The 20,798-nt window shown below is 42.3% G+C and overlaps 1 protein-coding gene across 2 annotated transcripts in view; it reads left to right on the forward strand.

Annotated features, from left to right (window-relative positions):
- BMP1 (bone morphogenetic protein 1) overlaps positions 1-20,798 on the forward strand; it is a 115,383-nt gene that overhangs the window by 15,294 nt on the left and 79,291 nt on the right. For both annotated transcript variants that reach the window (XR_013215546.1, XM_077262146.1), the window contains exon 2: positions 15,120-15,218. Coding sequence is in view for 1 of the 2 variants with exons in the window: in XM_077262146.1 (XP_077118261.1) it covers positions 15,120-15,218 (99 nt within the window). In the remaining variant the exon portion in view is untranslated. The remainder of the gene's footprint in view (positions 1-15,119; positions 15,219-20,798) is intronic.

Here is a 20,798-nt window from a genome sequence, read left to right on the forward strand (position 1 = left end):
CACTGGGTTCTCAATGTCATCAAGGAGTTAATTTCTCCCCCACCTCAGGGTCTAAAAGTCACTTCCCTTCCATCATCAAGGGATCGCAGCCTATTGTCCTTAGGTCTCAGAGACCTTATCAGATCAAATGTAATTTCCCCAGTCCCACAATCAGAGTGGGGAAAGGGACACTACTCCCGACTCTTCCTGGTCCCCAAACCTTCGGGAGACGTCCGGATTATTATAAACTTAAAGGGTCTGAACCAGCACGTGAAATATCGCAAGTTCAAGATGGAGTCCGTAAGATCTGCGATTCCTCTGATAGAACATCACTCTTTTATGGCTACCATCGATCTCAAGGATGCGTATTTCCACATCCCTATTCACCCGAGACACAAAAAATATCTCAGGTTTGCGATACAGGGGAGTCATCGGGTGGAGCACTATCAGTTTGGAGTCCTTCCCTTCGGCATTTCATCAGCACCGAGGGTGTTCTCCAAGGTGATGGCAGAAGTAGTGTCATTCATCCGGAAACAGGGTGTTTGTATAGTGCCCTATCTGGACGATCTTCTGATAGTAGCTTCCACCGAGGTAACCCTGATATCCCATGTCTCTACCACCTTAGAGATTCTGAGATCCCTAGGTTGGATTCCGAACCTACAAAAATCTCAGCTTCAACCTGCAAAAACCAGGAGATTTCTGGGAGTTATGCTGGACTCAGCAAGACAAATGTCCTTCCTCCCAGACGATCACAGACTTCCCTTACTAACAAAAATCAGGAAGTTCAAAGAGATGAGGTCCCCTACTCTGCGAGAGGGAATGTCGCTGTTGGGCTCCATGACAGCCTGCATACAGTCGGTGGCTTGGGCTCAAGCTCACTCAAGGACTCTCCAAGCCCACATTCTGGACAATTGGGATGGTCGACCTGGCACTCTTACCAAGAGGATCCACACTCCGGGCAGAGTGAAAGCCTCTTTAACATGGTGGATGAAGCCCAGAAACCTTCTGAAAGGGGTATGCTGGATTCAGTCCCCTCTAACCACCATCAAAACAGATGCCAGCAAGAGGGGCTGGGGAGCCAATCGATTTCTGAGAAATCATCAAATTTCAGGGAGCTCAAAGCTGTGGAAGAGACCCTACTAGCGGCAAGTCATCAGATTTCGGGTCAACATGTACAGATATACTCGGACAACATGACCACGGTGGCCCATATCAGGCACCAGGGCAGTACAAGAACCCTCAGTCTAATAAAGATCTCCGCTCGAATCTTTTCTTGGGCAGAAAAACACCTACTATCCCTGACGGCAATCCACCTCAAGGGCACTACAAATATTCAGGCAGACTACCTAAGCCGTACTTGTACTCCACAAAACTTAGCCTATAAAACTGTTTTTGGTAGCCATTACTTCAGCCAGAAGGATTGGTGAATTACAGGCCTTGTCTACACGAGAACCTTATCTTCTGGTAAGAGATGATTCAATTGTGCTTCGCCTTGATCCGTCCTTTCTTCCGAAGGTTATCTCTGACTTTCATCGTTCTCAAGAGATTTTTCTACCAACCTTTTGCCACAATCCAGCAAACTTGGAAGGAAGAAGATTCAACACCTTGGATGTCCAGCGCATCCTTTTACAGTACTTGGACCACACCCGTACGTTCAGAATTGATCATAACCTATTTGTCCATCTTTCAGGACAAAACAAAGGGAAAAAAGTAGCCAAAAGTACCATCGCTACATGGATCAAGAAGGCTATAACGGAAGCCTATCTCGCTCAAAACAAATTACCTCCAGTAGGGATCAAAGCCCATTCAACAAGATCTACATCGGTTTCCTGGGCAGAAAGAGCAGGCGCATCTCCGGAGCAGATTTGCAGGGCAGCAACGTGGTCTTCACTCCATACCTTCTCTAAACATTACAGACTAGATGTATTGTCCAATAAGGACTAAGGGTTCCGTCACACAGTGCAATTTTGATCGCTACAACGGCACGATTCGTGACGCTCCAGCGATATCGTTACGATATCGTTGTGTTTGACACGCTACTGCGATCCGGATCCCCGCTGAGAATCGTACGTCGTAGCAGATCGTTTGAAACTTTCTTTCGTCGTCTAGTGTCCCGCTGTGGCGGCATGATTGCATCGTGTGACACAGGTTGTATACGATGTGCGCACAGTAACCAACGGCTTCTACATCGCAAATACGTCATGAAATTATCGCTCCAGCGCCGTGTATTGCAACGTGTGACCGCAGTATACGACGCTGGAGCGATACTTATACGACGCTGCAACGTCACGAATCGTGCCGTCGTAGCGATGAAAATGGTACTGTGTGACGGTACCCTTAGCCTTCGGCCGCAAAGTACTCCAGGCCGTTGTCCCTCCCTAGTGCCAAAATTAGTTGGTATTCCTCCATATGCCGTCGTGGAAGGTGACTAGAGAAAATAGAATTATTCTTACCGTTAATTCGGTTTCTAGGAACCTTCCACGACGGCACTAATTTCCCACCCGATATATATTCCTGGATTAGTTCTGGGATTCTAAAGGTAAACCAGTGCAATGGTCTCAGTTGTAAGTCACTGGCAAGTGGGAGGTGGGAGGTCCTTTTAACCTCTGTGTTTCCTGTTCCCCATTAGGGCAAAGAGACAACCTCCATATGCCGTCGTGGAAGGTTCCTAGAAACCGAATTAACGGTAAGAATAATTCTATTTTTTTTCTTTTTTTATTATTGCCATCTATGGAATTCGTACAATTTTCCCTAACGTGCCCCTACAGTAATGTCCTCAACCCTGCTCTATCAAGAACAGCACTGGAGGATATGACCGGCTTTACATTTGACTCCTACTGTCCATGGAACTGGAATTGAGTTAATTATTATAGGAACATACATCATATGGAGAAAAACCATAAGGACACGGACACATCACACTGACTGCAGTTCTTATACCATTGAATTCTAGACCAATAGGCATTAATATGCTGGTAGAACATTTTCCACTCTTCTGGGAAGTCTTTCTACAAAATGTTGGAGGTTTGGGATTTTTTGCCCCTTTATCCAGAAGAGTATATCTGAGGCCAGACACTGAAGTTGGATGAGAGGTCCTGGCTCACAATTTCCATTTTAGTTACTCTAAAAGTTATTTGATGGTGTTGAAGTCTTAGCTCCGTTTGGGCCAAAATTCCCCAACCATTCCTTAAGGGTACCTTGCATTGAGGACTAGGCACATTTATGTTATAACATAAAAAAGCCTTCTCTAAACTATTCCCACAAAGTTGGAAACAAACAATAGTTGAAAATGTCTGGCATGCTGAAGCATTAAGAATTCACTTCACTGGAACTATGGGGCCAAGGCCGACCCCTGAAAACCAAGCCGATAGCATTATCCCTACTCCACCAAACTTTACCGTTGGCACAATGCAGTTAGGCAGGTAACGTTCTCATGGCATTCACCAAACCGGCTCATCCATCAGATGCGAGTTAGAGAAATGTGATCAGTCACTGGACAGAATTTGTGCTGCACTTTAAGTACATGCTCAGTAGTTAGGGAATCGGGGAAATTGAGGAAGGTTTGGCTTAGTTGGAGGTTTGGCCTACCGACTCCGCATCCTTGACGTCCTTTGCTGGCTGATATACATTTGGCAATGTCATGCCTGCTACATGACTAATTTCATCCTTTTTGTAAGTCATATTACATGATCTTTAGTTCCCTTTTGATTAACGTTCATATGTTTTCCATTTTTGTGTTTATATCATTGGTTTTCCATGGGTGGTATTTGAGGGATTTTCTGATAACCCTGAATGAGGTACAGGAGAAATGCTTTGGTTCTTCTGCAGTCCATCAATTTGGTCATATGATCACTATACATTTAATAGGGTTTGTTTGGTATATTGTAGCTATTATTAGTCAGAGATGAAACCGGCAGCTCTGTCTAAGCAGTAACGTGCTCTACAAAGGGACTGTAGTCCAGTCGTATCATAAATTGGGAAAGCTTCGCACAGGAATCTTGAATAATGCTCAAGTTTATTACGATCTGGCACCAAAAAAAATCAGACCTAGTCCAATGTTTTGACCTAGGTTGAGGTCTCTCTCTAGGGCATTTGTATGGCATGATCCAGGCTGGAGAGGAGAGGTGGACTCCGGGGCTATTACGCCCCTCCATGTAGATTGATCGGACCACATATTTGTTGTCACTTTTGGGCTGTTAGGTGATGCTGAAGCTGATACTTTTGTCTTGTTTGGCACATATGGTCCGTGACCTAATTAAGGAATAATTGTATGGAATCTTCAGTCTCATTCTAGGCTATGACAAATGATGCACTAGGAGTATATGGACTATGCATAAGAACTTAAGACTGGACTTACCGCAAGAAATACCACAGAAAGTGTATCCATTGGAGTCAGCTTTTTTTATTGGCAATGTAAATAACTTATGTTTTGCTTCTTTATTTTATTTAACAGCCTTTGGCTCGATCTCGAGCCATGGCGATTCGATGGATGAACGACATTTAGGAAGATCGACTTTCTTTCTTTCTTTCGCAAGCCTAATTAGGTCCACCAATGTCTTCTCCGCTATTATATTGATAGTATCAATCCATCGGGTTACTGGGTTTCCTCTTCACATTGTTCCTTCTATTCTTCCAACCATGATGACCTTCTTTCTTTGTATATATGTGGTAGCTTGGTGATCATTGCTTCGAGTGACATGTCTGGTTTGATTTGTTCCAAGATTGATTTTTTTTGTTTGTTTTTGTTCTCCTGGCCATCCATGGTATTGATAAAATCCTTCTCCGGCACCACATTACGAAGGTGTCGACTCTTCTTCTGCCTTCTTTCTTTCTTTATTGTCCTGCTTTCTCATCTGTATGTTACCATAGAAAAGAGGTAAACTATGTATTAGTAGTGTCTTCGTCACCAGTGAAATTTTTCTCGATTTTTGAAGACCTCGTCCAGTGACTTCATATTTCTTTATATCTTTGTACAATCTAGGGAAATCGTAATGGGTTAAATTGTTTAATAATTACCTCTGGAGGATTGTGAAGGCGCTCACTTCTGTTTTAATCTAGTGTGGCGATTTGTGTACATGTAGTAATAATAATGGTATTTGATGCTATATAATAAAGAACCCATATAGTAGCATTAGTTATCAGAAATCTGCCAACTTTGTACTCGCTACACTATTAAACAATGTTCTTGCACCTAAAACACTTCTTATCCTGGACAACCCCTTTCAATGAGAGCTAATTAATTAAGGTTATAGGATTTTGTGGTTTCAGCCTTTTTAAGAGGGGCTGTCACTCCTGTTGTTTTTATATAAGTCCAGGATGTTTGGGTAATTTATAAGGAAACTGAGGTAATGGGCTATCTGCTCGCTGCTAGGCCTCATTGAGCTACACAAATGGCGTGGATCGTTGACAACGAATTGTCCGCATCTTCAGCAGACGTTTTGTGTAGACCCTATAGCCGCAGGGGTCGATATCTTCTTTTTCTATGTGCATCGGTGGCTTATGTCCATCTTGCCTTTTGAGCACACATGGATCCCATGCAGCATTTGTCACTGTCCGCACCTATAAAGGGTTACACCTCGGCATTTGCACAGTGATTGTCAGTGTCCTGTCCATATGTTTGTCCAGTTTACACAGCTCACTCTGTCTGCAGCTCACATAGCCCGGTCTGTTCTGCTATAGAGAGGCACTGTAGTTACAGCTAATGGCCTATTCAGTCTGGATGCCACCATGTTTGTACGACTGAGAAGGGGAAAAAAAGGCAAATATGGGTCACTGACCTGAACTTTCAGTGTGATCCCGATGTTCTGCCTTCAGATTTCACAGTTTTGATATGAATGAATAAGTCACTTTGTAATGCAAAATTTCTTTCAGATGCGCTCTATTTTCTAATCTGTAGTGTCGTGGTCCTTTTACATGGCAGATTGTTTCCAAAACGATCACTGATTGATGAGCCTGTTAGCCAATGTGCTCTATTTATCTCCATTTACATGGGGCACTTATGGGTTCTGCGTGCACTCGTTTGTTTCCATACAGTTTAATTTTTGTCGGCCGCATACCCTCCATACACAGAGCAGTTTTTAAAGACATTTATGGGATGTCGACAAGCTATGCCGTAATTGTCCCAGCTCTGGGCCCCGTTGCATGTGGTCAGGAATGGAGAGGCGGCTGCGCAAGCACAGCTCTCCATTATGTATATGGGAGCTCCGAAAATATCTGTAATGGGGGGACTTAAGGTGTTTGAGGTGACCACTCCTTTTTTGTGTTTGTTTTCTTGTCCACCATTAGATCCCATTGTATGTTGTCAGGAACAGAGGTAGTAGCACATGTGCAGCGCTCTGCATTAGGTCTATGGACGCTCTGAAAATAAGTGCACAGGCTAGCAATGGAAATCAAGGGAACAAAGAGGGACAAACCAAATGGGAAGAGGATTAGGATAAAAGCACAATACAAAATCCACGCCGATATCTCCTGTAAAACAACACCGATCGACTGATACTAATTCAGACTACTTCTTCAAGACTAAACCAGGAAGTTTTAAATTATCATCAGCAATTCCTTGGTGCAAGTGGTAAGTGCATATACCTGAGAGGAGTGGCCAACACAGAACAGCTGAGACAATTCAGGATGAAGAGCTTCAGAAGATAAGACAAAACTGATTTAATCCTTGCAATAAGACCTGCACTGCTAAAAGGAATGTGAAACAGATCTAAAATGTGCAGGGGTTTGTGTAACCGGACGCCGAGATCTTATGGCCTTTCTCTGTCACGGTATCCCTGTGACATGTGGAGTCCTGATAACAAGCATATCTCAATTGTGTCAGATCTTAAGACTATTGGAAAAAAAATTCAAAATGGTCTAAAAATGACTGTTCACTCTGGCTTCTGTTTTTAAAAGGAGTCTGTCACCAGGTTATTGCTATGTAATCTGAGAGCAGCATGTTGTAGGGGCTGAGACCCTGATTCCAGCGATGTATCCCTTGGTTGGTTGGTCTGTATGTTGTCATTTTGATACAATCACCGTTTTCTTTGCTGCACATCTTGCATGATTCAGAATGCTGAACCCTGTATAACCCTTCCCCTACCACTGATTGGCACTTTTCTGTCAAGTAACTGTGTACACGGAAAGCTGCCAATCAGTGGTGGGGGCAGGATTACACAGAGCAGTTGACTAGTAGGCACAAAATACCTAATCCTGTAGTGATAATCTCCTGCTGATAAAATACTGATTTTATTGAAAAAGCAAAATACAGTCCTGTGACATATTGCTGGAATCGGGCTTTCAGCGCCTAAATCATGCTGCCCTCAGATTACATAGCCAAAACCTGCTGACAGACTTCTTTTAAAGGATATTATCTATTTTCCTCCTTATTGTTAAATTTTACTAATGTAGCTAAATTCAGAAATGAACTAATAAGATGCATACTTGGCGATTAGTATTCTCTATCTATATGAAATATAAATATAATAAAAGCACTGAATGGCCACTATATGAAAGACACCTGACATCGGAGCTACCCTAGCAAAATAGATCATAAGAGAGCCCTGTCGGTGTGACTCCGCATTAGAATGGAAAATAAGGCTATCTGAGCGACTTTAACGAGTAGGAGTAGCCAGGGTTAGATTTTCAGAAGCTGCCAGTCTTATCACGTTTTCTCATGTAACTGTGTGAAAAGTCTACCAAGAATGGTGTGATTGAAGAATAACATCCAGAGGAAGGCAATCCTGCGGATGTATTCACTCGTTGATGAAAAGGGTCTGAGAAAGATGTCAAGAACTGTTTTGATGATCATGTGGTGCACAGTCAAGAAAAGGCTGGTGGCCCCCAATCAATGTGTCTGAGCGACCTAAATCTGTAAACCATATTGGTAGTAAGGCTGGTGGAACTGGAGTAATGGTGTATGGAATGTATTTTTGGTATATCTTGGGTTCTCTGATACCTTTTCGTGGACAGTAAGGCTTACCTAAGCTTTGAGACCAACCAAATTTCCCTTCGTGGTCGAAGGACAATACACCATGCCGCCAAGGTTGTATAGTGATTAATTGGTTTCAAAAACATGACAAACTTTCTTCTCAAGCCTCCACAGTCCCCAGATCTTAATCCCTTAGAACATCTCTTGGGCGAGGTAACACGTGATGTTATGAGCAGGTCATGACCTCCATCTAGGATAGAAGTTGTCCTATCCACATGGGCCAACTATAGTGGAGAACAATTTCAGCACCATGTGGAATCTATGCCACGATGAATTGCTGCGTTTTTGAAAGCCCAAAGCAGATCTAATGCGAAAACCTGGATAACGGTTCTCTAATTACAAAGTGGACTTTTTTTTTTTTTTTCACATCAGAAATCCGGAAACATCGCAGAACTCATTGGATTGAAGCATGGAAGAATTGGGGTCATTCATGCTCCATAGGTGTCTGTATCTATGGCAATGACAAAATATGTATAACAGAAGCCTCCATGGACAGAATTATTTTCAATGTTTTCTATTTAGAAATATTTTTAAAGTGATTTTTCCATAATCTTACAGTTATTGCCTATTCCTAGAATCTATCATCTACGTTGGATCGGGGCTTAACCTGGAAACCCAGAAGATCAGCACAATGGAGATGCATTGATATTTTTTTTTTTTTAAGAAAAGTCGCTGCTGCAGCTCCACCCCATTTTCTTGAATCAGTGATAAAGTTTGTTAAAGATGGTGTCACACGAGCGTAGACTCTCTCTCATCGAAGAGAATCTGGTCGATTGTGCTTGAGTTTGATCAAAGTGTGATTATAGTATGATCTGATTCTCATTGTGTAAGTCTGTGTGCAGTCCGATGTTTTCCACGCACTTGTTGATTTGCATGGCTGAGTATGATCTGAATGTCAAATGAAACTCTGGCATGGTGCAATTTTTTATTTTTTTTTTTTATTTTTTTTTTTGTCCCGGGAAAATAATCGTTGTGCAATTATACTGATGAAGATTGCTTGTCCAAAACATTTAATCTTTGAATTGCCTGTACTTCACAAATACCGTAGTTCAAACATGAAAATTGTTTATTCTGATTTTAACGGAGTGCCAAGTTTTCTTCACTACTGTCACGTGACTGTAGTTTGATATCCTGGGGTTAGGTGCTTCTTCCTTATAGTTAAGGGCACCCTAGCTTTCCATGCTCCACTGATTAGTTTAATGGTGAAGATGCAGGGACCACGTACCTTGCTGAGCGCCTGAATTGGCCCTTTTTGGTCCTCTCCACCACCCAAGGAAGTGGGAAGCAGTTGTATATAAGAATACACAATCCACACTAACAAGGGAAGATGTACAGGGATAAATGAAAATACCAATCATACAAATATGCTCTCACGTACAACATCGGGAAGGAACAATCAAATAGGAGAGGATGAGGATATGTACACAGACAAATCGCCAAGCAACAGTCTCCAGAACAACCTTTCAAACACCTCCTCAGCAAACACCTCCGACTCCACACCAGGCAGTATAAAATTAACGCTGGCAACTCTGATTGCCAGAGGTGAGCATATACATATAGCAGAAGGGAGTTGCCAACACTGAACATTTTGACACTGTCAAAACAGGAAAGCTTCTAAGACTCAACTGAACAGCTTTAAGCCATGCACTGTTTAATACGTTGGTAAAGGGCTTCTTATCATTGCAGTAGCATGTGGAATCGGACAACGTGGTTTCTTTCTGGCCCTTGTCGTCGTAAACTCGTGACAACTACTTTACAAGGGATATGCTCCCACTTGTCCACCATATATAGGAGAGCCGTGCTATCTATCCATCAAGGAAGATAATCGTACATGTGCATGGTGACATTGCATAGCATTGGTCCAAGTACGATCCGATGTTTTGTCGGATTACACTCCGACCGAAAATACGTCTGTCTGCGCCTGCCCTTACACTTTTAACATCGTGGCTTCTGTTCTTTAAAGTGATGATGCTATGATCAGTTCATAGTGCCGTTCCTTTGTTGTTCTTCTCGGAAATGCATGACCACCCCATCAGCACTGATTGCACTATGTCAGGGGCGCACTCCTCAATAGTAACTCCCAGCAAGTCACTCTATTATTTATATACATACGTCCAAAAACTTTTCAGGAATGCTGAAGGACCACTTCAGAACTGTACATATTCTTGAAAAAAAGCTGTGTACTTGCTTTCTTTTTTTTGTTATAAACCTTTAAACATTCACATTGGTCTCTGGAGTGTATGTACAATCCTCTGGTAATGACTTTTCTCACACAAGAGAGGATCCGGCATGTTGAAACCAATATGCCTAATCCTGCTCTCTCCCATTTACCTTTTTAGGTCCGGCATTGCCAAACTTTCAGTCAAGATCCATTTTCAAATATTTAAATACTGTAGCTTATGTTGTACCCTACTGAGTGGTAAGCGTGGAGAAAAAAAACCCTCTACCAATTAATGGGTTTTATTTGATATTGAAAGTCATGGTGCACTTTTGACCAGTCACTGGAAAGCAACAAAAAAACTATAGAAATGTGAAATCTGCTCCAAATAATAGAAAAACTCTCCCAGTTTCATACCTATTCAGTGCAGTTCGATGTGGGCTCCATTTGTTGCCCTACACACATCCAAACGAGAGTGAAGTTTTTGCCACACATGGGTAAGGGCGTCTGGTGTAACAGAGTAAATAACGTCTGTGATTCTCTGTTTTATGGAAGGACGCCTCATCGCTAAACACAATCTTCTGCAAAAATCTTTCATCATTGTTGATCTGAAGCATATCTGTAGCAAATGCGCATTGTTTGGGTCTATCCCCCGATTTGATAGCGCAATTTGTACCCCGTAAAACAGACGTTTCTTGAACACCTTATGAACTGTAGTCTTACTTAGGTGTAATTGTTGACCACCCGCAAGCACAAATTTTTATTCGGGTTCCTTAGGTAGCTATCCCGTATAGCCTCTACATACTCGTCACTGACTGATGGCCTACCAGAACGGGGTTTCTCCACCAAACTGCCGGTTTCCTTCAACTGCTTATCCCACCAAGTAATCTTATTCCTATGTGGTGGCGCTTCGTTACAAACACGCCGATATTCACGTAGCACTTTGGTCACAGATTCGAGTTTAGCGAGCCACAGAACACACTGAACTTTCCTCTGTACCGTCCACATCTCGACTGGCATGGAAAACCACACTGCTGGCATAAGCTTGTCACAGACCTGGCAGTGTATTAATCAGAGTTCAGTTTATCAGGGGTTAATCTGACTGGGGGCTCAGCAACAGCTTAAATGAGTTTGTGTTTAATTGGTTCTTGTTATCTCTCCTTATGAACAGGTCTGATATGATTGGGCCAGAAAAAGGGCGGCAAAATGTAAACTATAAGTACGGTAGATCCTGTGATTGACCGAATATCTCCAACTTCAGTCAGCCAAAGCTAGAGGCTTCGGCCAAATTTTATGTTACTTTATAATAATCCAGGAATTAAAAATGTATTTGAAAAACTGTTTGGAAAATTACAGAATAGGAGAAGTCATGTTCACCCTATCCATCCTCTGTTTCCAATGCTCTTTGGACCTCCACCGATCTCTGTACTCACGGAATCACGACGTGTGACCACTGATTACAGGCGCCTAACATATGATTGAGGCAGAAGATTGGGAGGACTGCCAGAGAAGCAAATTTTATTTTTTTTAAGAATTTTTATTTTCTTGAAGCAGTTTTTTTTAGCCTGTTGTTTGGACAGGGTCTAGTTTAGTGAGATTCCATCAGGATTTGTTTTTTTCCCTCACCTGGAGTTTCCAGACTTTTCTATCAAAGAAAAAAAATCTCCTTGTGATCAAAAACTTCACAAAGAAATCAATAGAATTTTCCAAGAAGTTTTGAAGTAATTTTTTAGGAGGGTTCCTCTCCCAAAAATGTCACAAAAAGCTCCACATAAACATAGCCTCAAAAAAACAAAACGGGAAATCTCCCACAAATTATGTACCTAGGCACGTTTTCTCATTTACCTGAAAGGAGAGCTTGTTGCATCCAAGCACATTTTGAATCGTTAAGATATCTGAATTTTGGTGCAGAATCTGTGCTAAAAAAAAGCTCATTAAAAAAAATAAAATCTGTGTGAACATACCTATTTAGGATTAATTTGTTTTATGTGCTTTTCGTCTTACAGATCATATTGTACATCATGAGTTTTATTGCTTTCTATTAAAGGAGTGATCCATGGGTTATTAAAAAAAAAAAAAAAAAGCCCACTACACACCTACTGATTTGCTGCCCTCATCCCCGATTGCCCCATTGGTCTCTTTTTTTTTTTTTTTTTTCACGTTCTGACATTGACGTGTGAAAATAAACACAGCCTTTTTTTTTTTTTTTTCCCCCTACCCTCTCCCCCAATGTAATAGTACATGGTGACCATTCAGATGAAATTCACCAGACCATCTCTTCATCCTGGCTAATAGTGTTTCTCCAAACTCACCCTGCTGACATTTTAGGTTTTTTTTGTGTGTTTTTTTTCTCTATTTGGGCATGTGAACGGGTTGTTTCCCTTACATTTGGAGTATTTCAGGAACATTACGGTGTCTATGGTTAAAGGGTTGTCCAGGACTATTACATGTTATTTTTTTCACTATGGGCCAAACAACTAACCGTTGCCAACTACCTGCATGTTGTGCCCGGCATTGATCTCAGCTGGCACAAGGCGTTCACAAAACACTACTGCCAACGATTCTGCGGCTTCCACTGACCGACAGAGCAACGTCTTCTCTTCCGCTCTGCTGGGATGTGACTGCCGACGTCATACTGATTGACAACCGGCTCCCTGCTGCCGAGCTGTGGGGAGTTGGCTGTCAATCAGCATGACATCGGAACACGCACTGTCGACAGAGCAGCCCGGAAGAAGGAAGAGCTGCTCTGTTGACGTATAGCAGCTGAATCGCCGGCAGTATTAGTCAATGACACCTCTGAACAGTCTCTGGGTTGACCAGGCAAGTAGTCGCTTCTGTTAGCGACTACCTGGCTGTCAATTTTTAGGCCCATAGTGAAAAATAAAATAAAATGCTCCTGGACAGCCCTTTTTAAACTATTTGTTCCTCTTTGTTTAGGAGGAGATAGTTGCCGGATTTCTGGACTTCCTACTTTATGGATTGTGAGTTGTGCCAAAGCATAGACTATTCTAACTGGTCCAATGAGCGCTGGAACCCGTTGCTCGGTGTACTGGTTTGATTAGGCCACGTTTTTAGCATATTATCCTAGTTTGCATTTTGCATTCATAAATCTGCTTTCCCTATGAAGTAAAAAAAAAAAAAAAAAAATTCCATAGATGTGGAACAAGAACATCCAGGTGAGGCCGCAGCTGTTGCATTCTTCTTGCATGTGTTAAATGACAGCTTCCACACAGATCCGTAGAATTCTTGAAACACTTTGCTCGTAGCCAAAAAAAAAAAAATTACCGAAGTGTGAGTATTCTTTTTATTTTTTAGGGACCGGGAGAAAAAAAATTAGATTGCAACTGGAGACCATTTTATGAAACTCATCATCTCCATTCTTGATTAGTATATCAATTTTAAAGTTGTTCTCCGACTTCATGGATCATTTTAGAACTTCTGATTAACATCACGGCAGAAAGATAGAATTGACTGTTTTTCTTCAGTGGTATACACATAATGCAGTAGGTATTTCTGATGGGTGGTTAATAGGGAGGACAACTAGCACCCATACCTACCTCCAAAATGTTTGGTGCTTCTCCTAACAAAGAACTTGGGCTGTCGTAGGTCCATGTTGTCTAAATAGGCTGCTATTTGTAGTAACTTGGTTGCTGATTTAGGTTCTACTTACCCCTTCATTTGGACCCTACACAGTTGCACAACACGTGGCACTGGTATTAGTCTTTTAGAAATAAATGGAAGCCTTTGCAGAGCTGAATCCGGCAATAGTTTGTTTCAGGTTACTCTTTCCCTCAAGGCAAAATTGTTACTGAACTTGTGTTAGAGATGGAAATTTTTTTTTTTTAAATAGTTTTGGTCTTCGATCGAGCGCTGTCCATCTGACTCTCTTCTTTACCGGACAGGAAAAGATGATATTGCGGGCACAGCTCACCTGACCTCTAAGCCAATCCACAATCTCAGTGGTCAGATGACAGGTATTGGTTTCTTCATCTCGGTCTGGCGTCACTGGAGAGGACAAAATAAAGAGGATCTATCACCAGGTCGAAAGGGTCCAGTTTTTGCTTTTATTTTAGTCTCCTTCCGAGCATTTTTTTTTTCTTCTTCTTAAAAATCTGCCTTATGATTCCAGAGATATGGACCCTTTTGTTTAGTGCATCAAATATGCTAATGTTGATGGTCTTTAACAAGGCGGAGTGTTGATCATAAGATCCTCTGGGGCGTATCTTCAAGCTGCTCAGCATTATTCCCTGTGAGCACCACCCCCAAAGGCCACAAAAATCAGCATACTGGGGGCAACTAAACAAAAGGGCTCATATCTCTGAAGCCGTATGGTGGATTTTTAAAAAGAGAGAAACTAAATACTCCTAAGAGCAGCAGGAATAAAATAAGAGCAAAAACTGATTTTTTTTTTTTTCTTTCGGTGATAAGTTTTCTTTTAGAACATAAACATGCCTTCCTTGTTTCTTAATAGCATTCCTTCCCATGGCTTATTTTATTTAAAAAAAAAAAAAAATCCCTTTAAGTCTTTGTTCACATTGCTTGTGATTTTCTGGTAGCATCTGTTGAATTATAAATGTATGCAGAGTTTTTTTTCTAAGTGATCTACTCTACAGTATTCACAATCAGTATCTCACGTGTGCTGTAAGATTAATACAACACATGTGCCTTGGAAGACTTGAAGGACCTTTTTATAGATTGCTTTCCATGAAACTTTTAGTGTTTTTTTTTTTTTTTTTTTTTTTTTTAACGTTCTTCTAAATATCTTAATCATCACTGCCAGTTATTACCTAATGCCACTGGGTGACGTGAAGAGGCTTCTTAGGGTCTTCTGCTGTGGCCTAAATCTTATGATGTGACTTTCTGGTCTTGAGTTGCTCTCAGATCGAGGTCTCCATTTACTTACAGTTTAGCTATGGACGGTCATATTCAATTTGCTGTTAATTGTAAGAACATTCCCGTTAAGCATGTTATCTAATTTTTTTTTTTTTGTTTGTTTTTCTTTCTCACTTGTAGTCGCTTTCTGGGGGGATATTGCTTTGGATGAAGAAGATTTGGCCAACTTGAAGATAAATCTACGTGTGAGCTCAAGGAACAGAAGGCGCTCTTCTTCAGGTCAGTTGTGATAAACGTGATATTTTCTTGTGCAACCTTCAGGTTTATTCTTTTTTGTTTTTCTTATTCTGAAGATTTTGTAGGTATTTTGCTAAAAAAGATGTTTTGTAGCTATCCAAGATCTAACAAGACAAGAGACAACCTCTTAGGCCTCTTTCACACTTCAGTCTTTTGGCGTCAGTTTGAATCCGCCGTTTTCATCAAATAGCGGATCCGCCTTTTTTTGGGGGGCGGATCCGCTATTTTCCCATAGACTTGCATTAGTGACGGATTGTGACGGATGGTCGTCCGTTCCATACGCCATGTGACGGATCCGTCGAAATTTGGCGGACGTCATCTAGACATAGACGGACATTATAACATTTTTTGTCTGCGCGAAATGGCGGTTCCATAGAATGGCGGCCTATGAGCGACGGATCCGTCGCGACCGTCATTTCGGCGGATCCGTCGCCCCAATCCGCTTTTTCAATTGCGCATGCTCCAAAAAGTAGATACTTTTCCCAGACAACCCCCAAGTAACTGATCCGTCAAAAAAACGGATCCGTTAGAACCGTTTTCTCAACAATTGTGACGGATCCGTCACTATGTCGGAGCAGACTGACGCCAAACAACTGAAGTGTGAAAGAAGCCTAAGATGTCCTAAATGGCTTCACCGGTAGATGAACCCCTGAGTGATGTACCTGTAGAGCTCTGCCTCTGAGCGAATGATGTGGCCCTTCATGTCGATTGTTGGCAAGGAACCATGTCATCAAATTTGTCATCTTGGCAAGAAAGGAATAACTCTTCACGGTCTCACTTTGGGCATTATTGTCTTGTTTTTTGTTTTTTTTGCTTGGCCCGTATGTTAGATTTTAGCTCCATTTCTGCTGGAGCGTATGGGATGGAGTTACAATACCAGGACGCACAGTTCTCTCTGTCTTTAGCAAATATCTTCACAGCATGGTGTGTGGAACCATTTGTTTTTGTTTTTTTAAATTAATATCATCCATATTTTGACAGCCTGGAGTGGTTCGGCCATTACATAGACAACCTCCTCCACATATGAAGGGGTCAACTATGTGACATCATACAGTTCCCGGACTATATTAACAATAATGACTCTAATCATAACTTCACCGCCCACCATGACAGTTTTCATTAATTTTCTAGATCTGACTCTGAGAGCAATAGGGAGTGAAATTAAAACTGTGAGCACAACACCAGATGGAGCCTCCTGTCACCCATTTCATATCATCAAAAATATACAAAAATGAGATAAAAGCTAGACATAACTGCACGGATAATGACCACTATCTGAGTGCAATAATGTCAAACAGAAATAGAAAAAATAAAAATGTAAATACCGTATATACTCGAGTATAAGCCGAGATTTTCAGCCCATTTATTTGGGCTTAAAGTCCCCCTCTCGGCTTATACTCGAGTCATACCCAGGGGTCGGCAGGGGAGGGGGAGCTGGGGCTGTCTAATTATACTCACCTGCTCCTGGCGCGGTCCCTGCAGGTCCCTGGCGCCCCAGCTTCTTCCTGTACTGAGCGGTCACATGTACCGCTTATTACAGTAATGAATATGCGGCTCCACATATTTATTACTGTAATGAGCGGTAACGGTGACCGCTCAGTACAGGAAGAAGCTGCGGCGTCGGGGAAGCAGGGACTGCACAGCGCCAGGAACAGGTGAGTATAACGGGGAGGGGAGCGCTGCGCGATAGTCACCTCTCCTCGTTCCGGGCGCTGCTCCGTCTACAGCGTCTTCTGCAGTGACGCTCAGGTCAGAGGGCGCGGTGACGTGGTTAGTGCGCGCCCTCTGCCTGAACGTCAGTGCAGAAGACGCTGAAGATGGAGCAGCGTCCGGAACGGAGAGCAGGTGAATATTGAAAGTGCCGGGGGCCTGAGCGACGGAGAGGTGAGTATGTGATTTTTATTTTATTTTATTTATTTATTTTTTTATCTCAGCAACAGCAAATGGGGTAAGTGTCTGTCTGTATGGAGCATCTTATGGGGCCATAACGTTTGTGGAGCACTGTATGGGGAAAATATCTTTATGGAGCATCTTATGGGGCCATTATTAACCTTTGTGCAGGATTATATGGGGCATATTATAATATGGAGCATCTTATGGGGCCATCATAAACTTTATGGAGCATTATATGGGGCTCCTGATTCAATATGGATATTCAAAAACACTTAACCTACTGATGTCTCCATTAATTGTACTTTTATTGGCATCTATTTTTACTTTTGACATTTACCGGTAGCTGCTGCATTTCCCACCCTAGGCTTATACTCGAGTCATTAAGTTTTCCAGGTTTTTGTGGCAAAATTAGGGGGGTCAGCTTATACTCAAATATATACTGTATACAGAATGGACCCTTGTAAGATAACCTGTTTAAAGCGCACATTGCCTAGGAGACATGCTATTGTTGAAAAAAATAACAGAAGTGGCTGGTAACCAAGGAAACTAACAGGAAACTAGAATTATAAATCTCTTCATTCTTTGTCTTTTTTTAATTTTTTTTTTTTTGTACCTTTAAAAAATAAATGACAAGCTGCATGTAACAAAAATAGTATTCCCTTTTTCCGAAATGGTATGCAGTAAGCAATTTAGAGAGGTGTCGAACATTGTCTAAAAGTTCTTACTAGTCCTGTTTCAGAATAATGTATATTCAGAATGAATAAAAATCTGTCTTCAGATATGTAACCCGAAGACTGGCGACGGGGGCTGATACACAGATTTCAGCTCTGTCATTTATTAGGCTGTGTTTTATCTCCAGGAGATTATCACTGCCTGGATTACAAGAAACACAAGCCCAGGCCCGACTATTCCTCCTCCTCTGATAAGCTGCTCACTGTCAATAGACCATGTACATAGAGAGCTGTGGTGTGGGCAGGGGCAGCTTTCTGAGCTCTGCTACATCGGTGGAATCAGGGTCTCTCTTCCTACATCAGGCTGCTCTCGGATGAGGTAGCAGAAACCTGGTGACAAATTCCCTTTTAAAGGTATTTTGCACTTTCAGCAAAGTGGATCCTGAATGCATCCAAGCATTAAAAATATCAAAGCCAGATGGTACTACCCCTCCACCCACTTCAGCGCCTGCACTTCACAGTCGGCGGTGCTGACCTCGGTGATGCACACTGTGCTGTGGAGGGTGACTTTATTTTACAAGCATTTATGGTGTACTTTGCTGAAAGTGGAAAAACCCTTTTAATTTCCTTTTTCTGCAGAGTACCCATTATTACCAATCTAATGTCACTTAAACACTCCTCATAAATATGGGTGAACTGTTTTCAGGGCATGTCGGTTTACAGAAGTTGGGTCGGGTTCACATTCGCATTTCTGTGTGCAGCGTACGTTCCGCATGTGTCACGTGTACGTATCTTTAACATTGTGTACGCAGAGACATGTTTTTTCTTGCGGATGCGTACTCATGCTTCGTTTCGCGGTGTGCGGCGGGGTCTGGCAAATGCAACATGTTGCATTTTTTGAGGCATCAAATATTGCGCAGTCGTCCGTACTGTCTATGGGAACGCATTGGCACGCAAGGAAATGCGTATGCATGCGTACTTTAGACTTCACATGTCCAGAAAATGAGGTCACCGCCTCCACCATGCGCATAAAAAAGCGCAAACGCATCTAAACGCATGCACGCGCAGCATTTTTGTTTGCGTCATGTGCAAGACGATGCGCAGGCGTAAGAATGCTTTTGCATGCGTTTTGGCATGCGTTTGCGCATGCAGATGATACGCTGTGCACAGAAACGCTAATGTGAACTTAGCCTTACAAAACATTTTGGGTAAAGAGATGATGGAGCCTGCTGACATCTGGTAGATGAATGTGTCTCGTGTTTGGTAATTTATTTCAGATCATGATCCTTATTAATAATAATAAAAATAATAATAATAATATTATTTATTATTTATTTATATAGCACCATTAATTCCATGGTGCTGTAAATGAGAAGGGGTTACATCAAAATACAGATATCACTACAGTAAGCAAACTAACAATGACAGACTGATACAGAGGGAAGAGGACCCTGCCCTTGTGGGCTTACATTAGAAAAATAAATGGCTTTACTAGACTCATACTTCATGTTTCAGGGAATTCACTTGTGCATTAGTAGCAATAGACTGACTCCGACCCTATCTTTTATACTAAAGCGTCTAATGAGTGTGAGCAAATGTCATTGGGGGGGCTATGTATGTAGAGGTGCCATGTAGCATTGTAAACCGCTATGTGATGGTAATGACACTCCTGAAAAGTCTTCATAAAAGAATAGGAAGTGAGTTAAAGTAACTCTCCTTTTAATTTTTATTTCATAAATCAATAGTACATGTGCAAATAAGCAACTTAGTCATGTGTCTTATCAGAGGAATCTGCTAGGATTGATCAGTCATTATCAAAATCTTCAAATCTGAGGTAAAATCTACGGTATATTCAGTGAATACAGAATGTTATATTACTGAGAGAGATGGCTGTTGGTGCTCATAAGATTCTATGAAGAGGGAGAAGCACACTCTAGCTCCTCCCTCCCATCTACATAGGAGATGGCAGCTGCTCCTGATACAATCCTATCTCATTAATGGGGAAGTCTGTCTTCACTGACTACAGATTTTACCTCAGAATGGTTATCCCTGGACCCGCAAAAGGGGAACACCTCGCATTACCGTGCATGTTGTGTCCAGATTGAGTTTCTTCTCTGTGAACGACCCCATATTGGTGCAGGTATTGGTAAACAAGGAGCGAGCAGGGTATTAAAAGGGAGGAACGCCAGAAGTCTGTGTCCGGCCTCCGCCGTTTTTCCTGCCAGAAGTGCCTTACTGCACCAAATTTTGTCACCGCATTGGGGTTAGGCTACTTTCACACTAGCGTCGGACACTGCACGTCGCAATGCATCGTTGTGGATAAAAAACGCATCCTGCAAAGTTGTTTGCAGGATTCGTTTTTTCTCCATAGACTTTTATTAGCGACGCAGTGCCACACGTGTTTTGGCGCACCGCCGCCACAAAAAAACGTTACAGGTAACGTTTTTTTGTGCGTCGAGACCGCCATTTTCGACCGCGCATGCGCGGCTGAAACTCTGCCCCCTCCTCCCCGGACCTTGCAGTGGGGCAGCGGAAGCGTCCTAAGACTGCTTCCGCTGCCAACGTCGGGCATTTTTGCACAGTATGCGTCGGTACGTCGGGCCGACGCAGCGCGACAGCCCTGTACCGACGCTAGTGTGAAAGCAGCCTTAGTCATTCAGGAATCTGAATGGACGGAGTAGGGGTTAATGGGCTCGAGCCTTTTGGTGATTGGTAAAAGGTTTGGTTTTAATAAGTTGCTATGTTACTCTGGATATCTTTATGATCTGATTAAAGGGAATGTGTCACCCCATTTTTGGCCCTATAAGCTGCGGCCACCGCCATCAGGGGCTTATCTACAGCATTCTGTAATGCTGTAGATAAGCCCCCGATGTAACCTGAAAGATGAGAAAGAGGTTGGATTATACTCACCCAGGGGCGGTCCGGTCCGATGGGTGTCGCAGGTCCGGGTCCGGAGTCTCCCATCTTCATACAATGACGTCCTCTTCTTTGCTTTCTG

The sequence above is a fragment of the Ranitomeya variabilis genome, chromosome 5 (genome assembly GCF_051348905.1).
Source record: "Ranitomeya variabilis isolate aRanVar5 chromosome 5, aRanVar5.hap1, whole genome shotgun sequence".
Classification (NCBI taxonomy): domain Eukaryota; kingdom Metazoa; phylum Chordata; class Amphibia; order Anura; family Dendrobatidae; genus Ranitomeya; species Ranitomeya variabilis.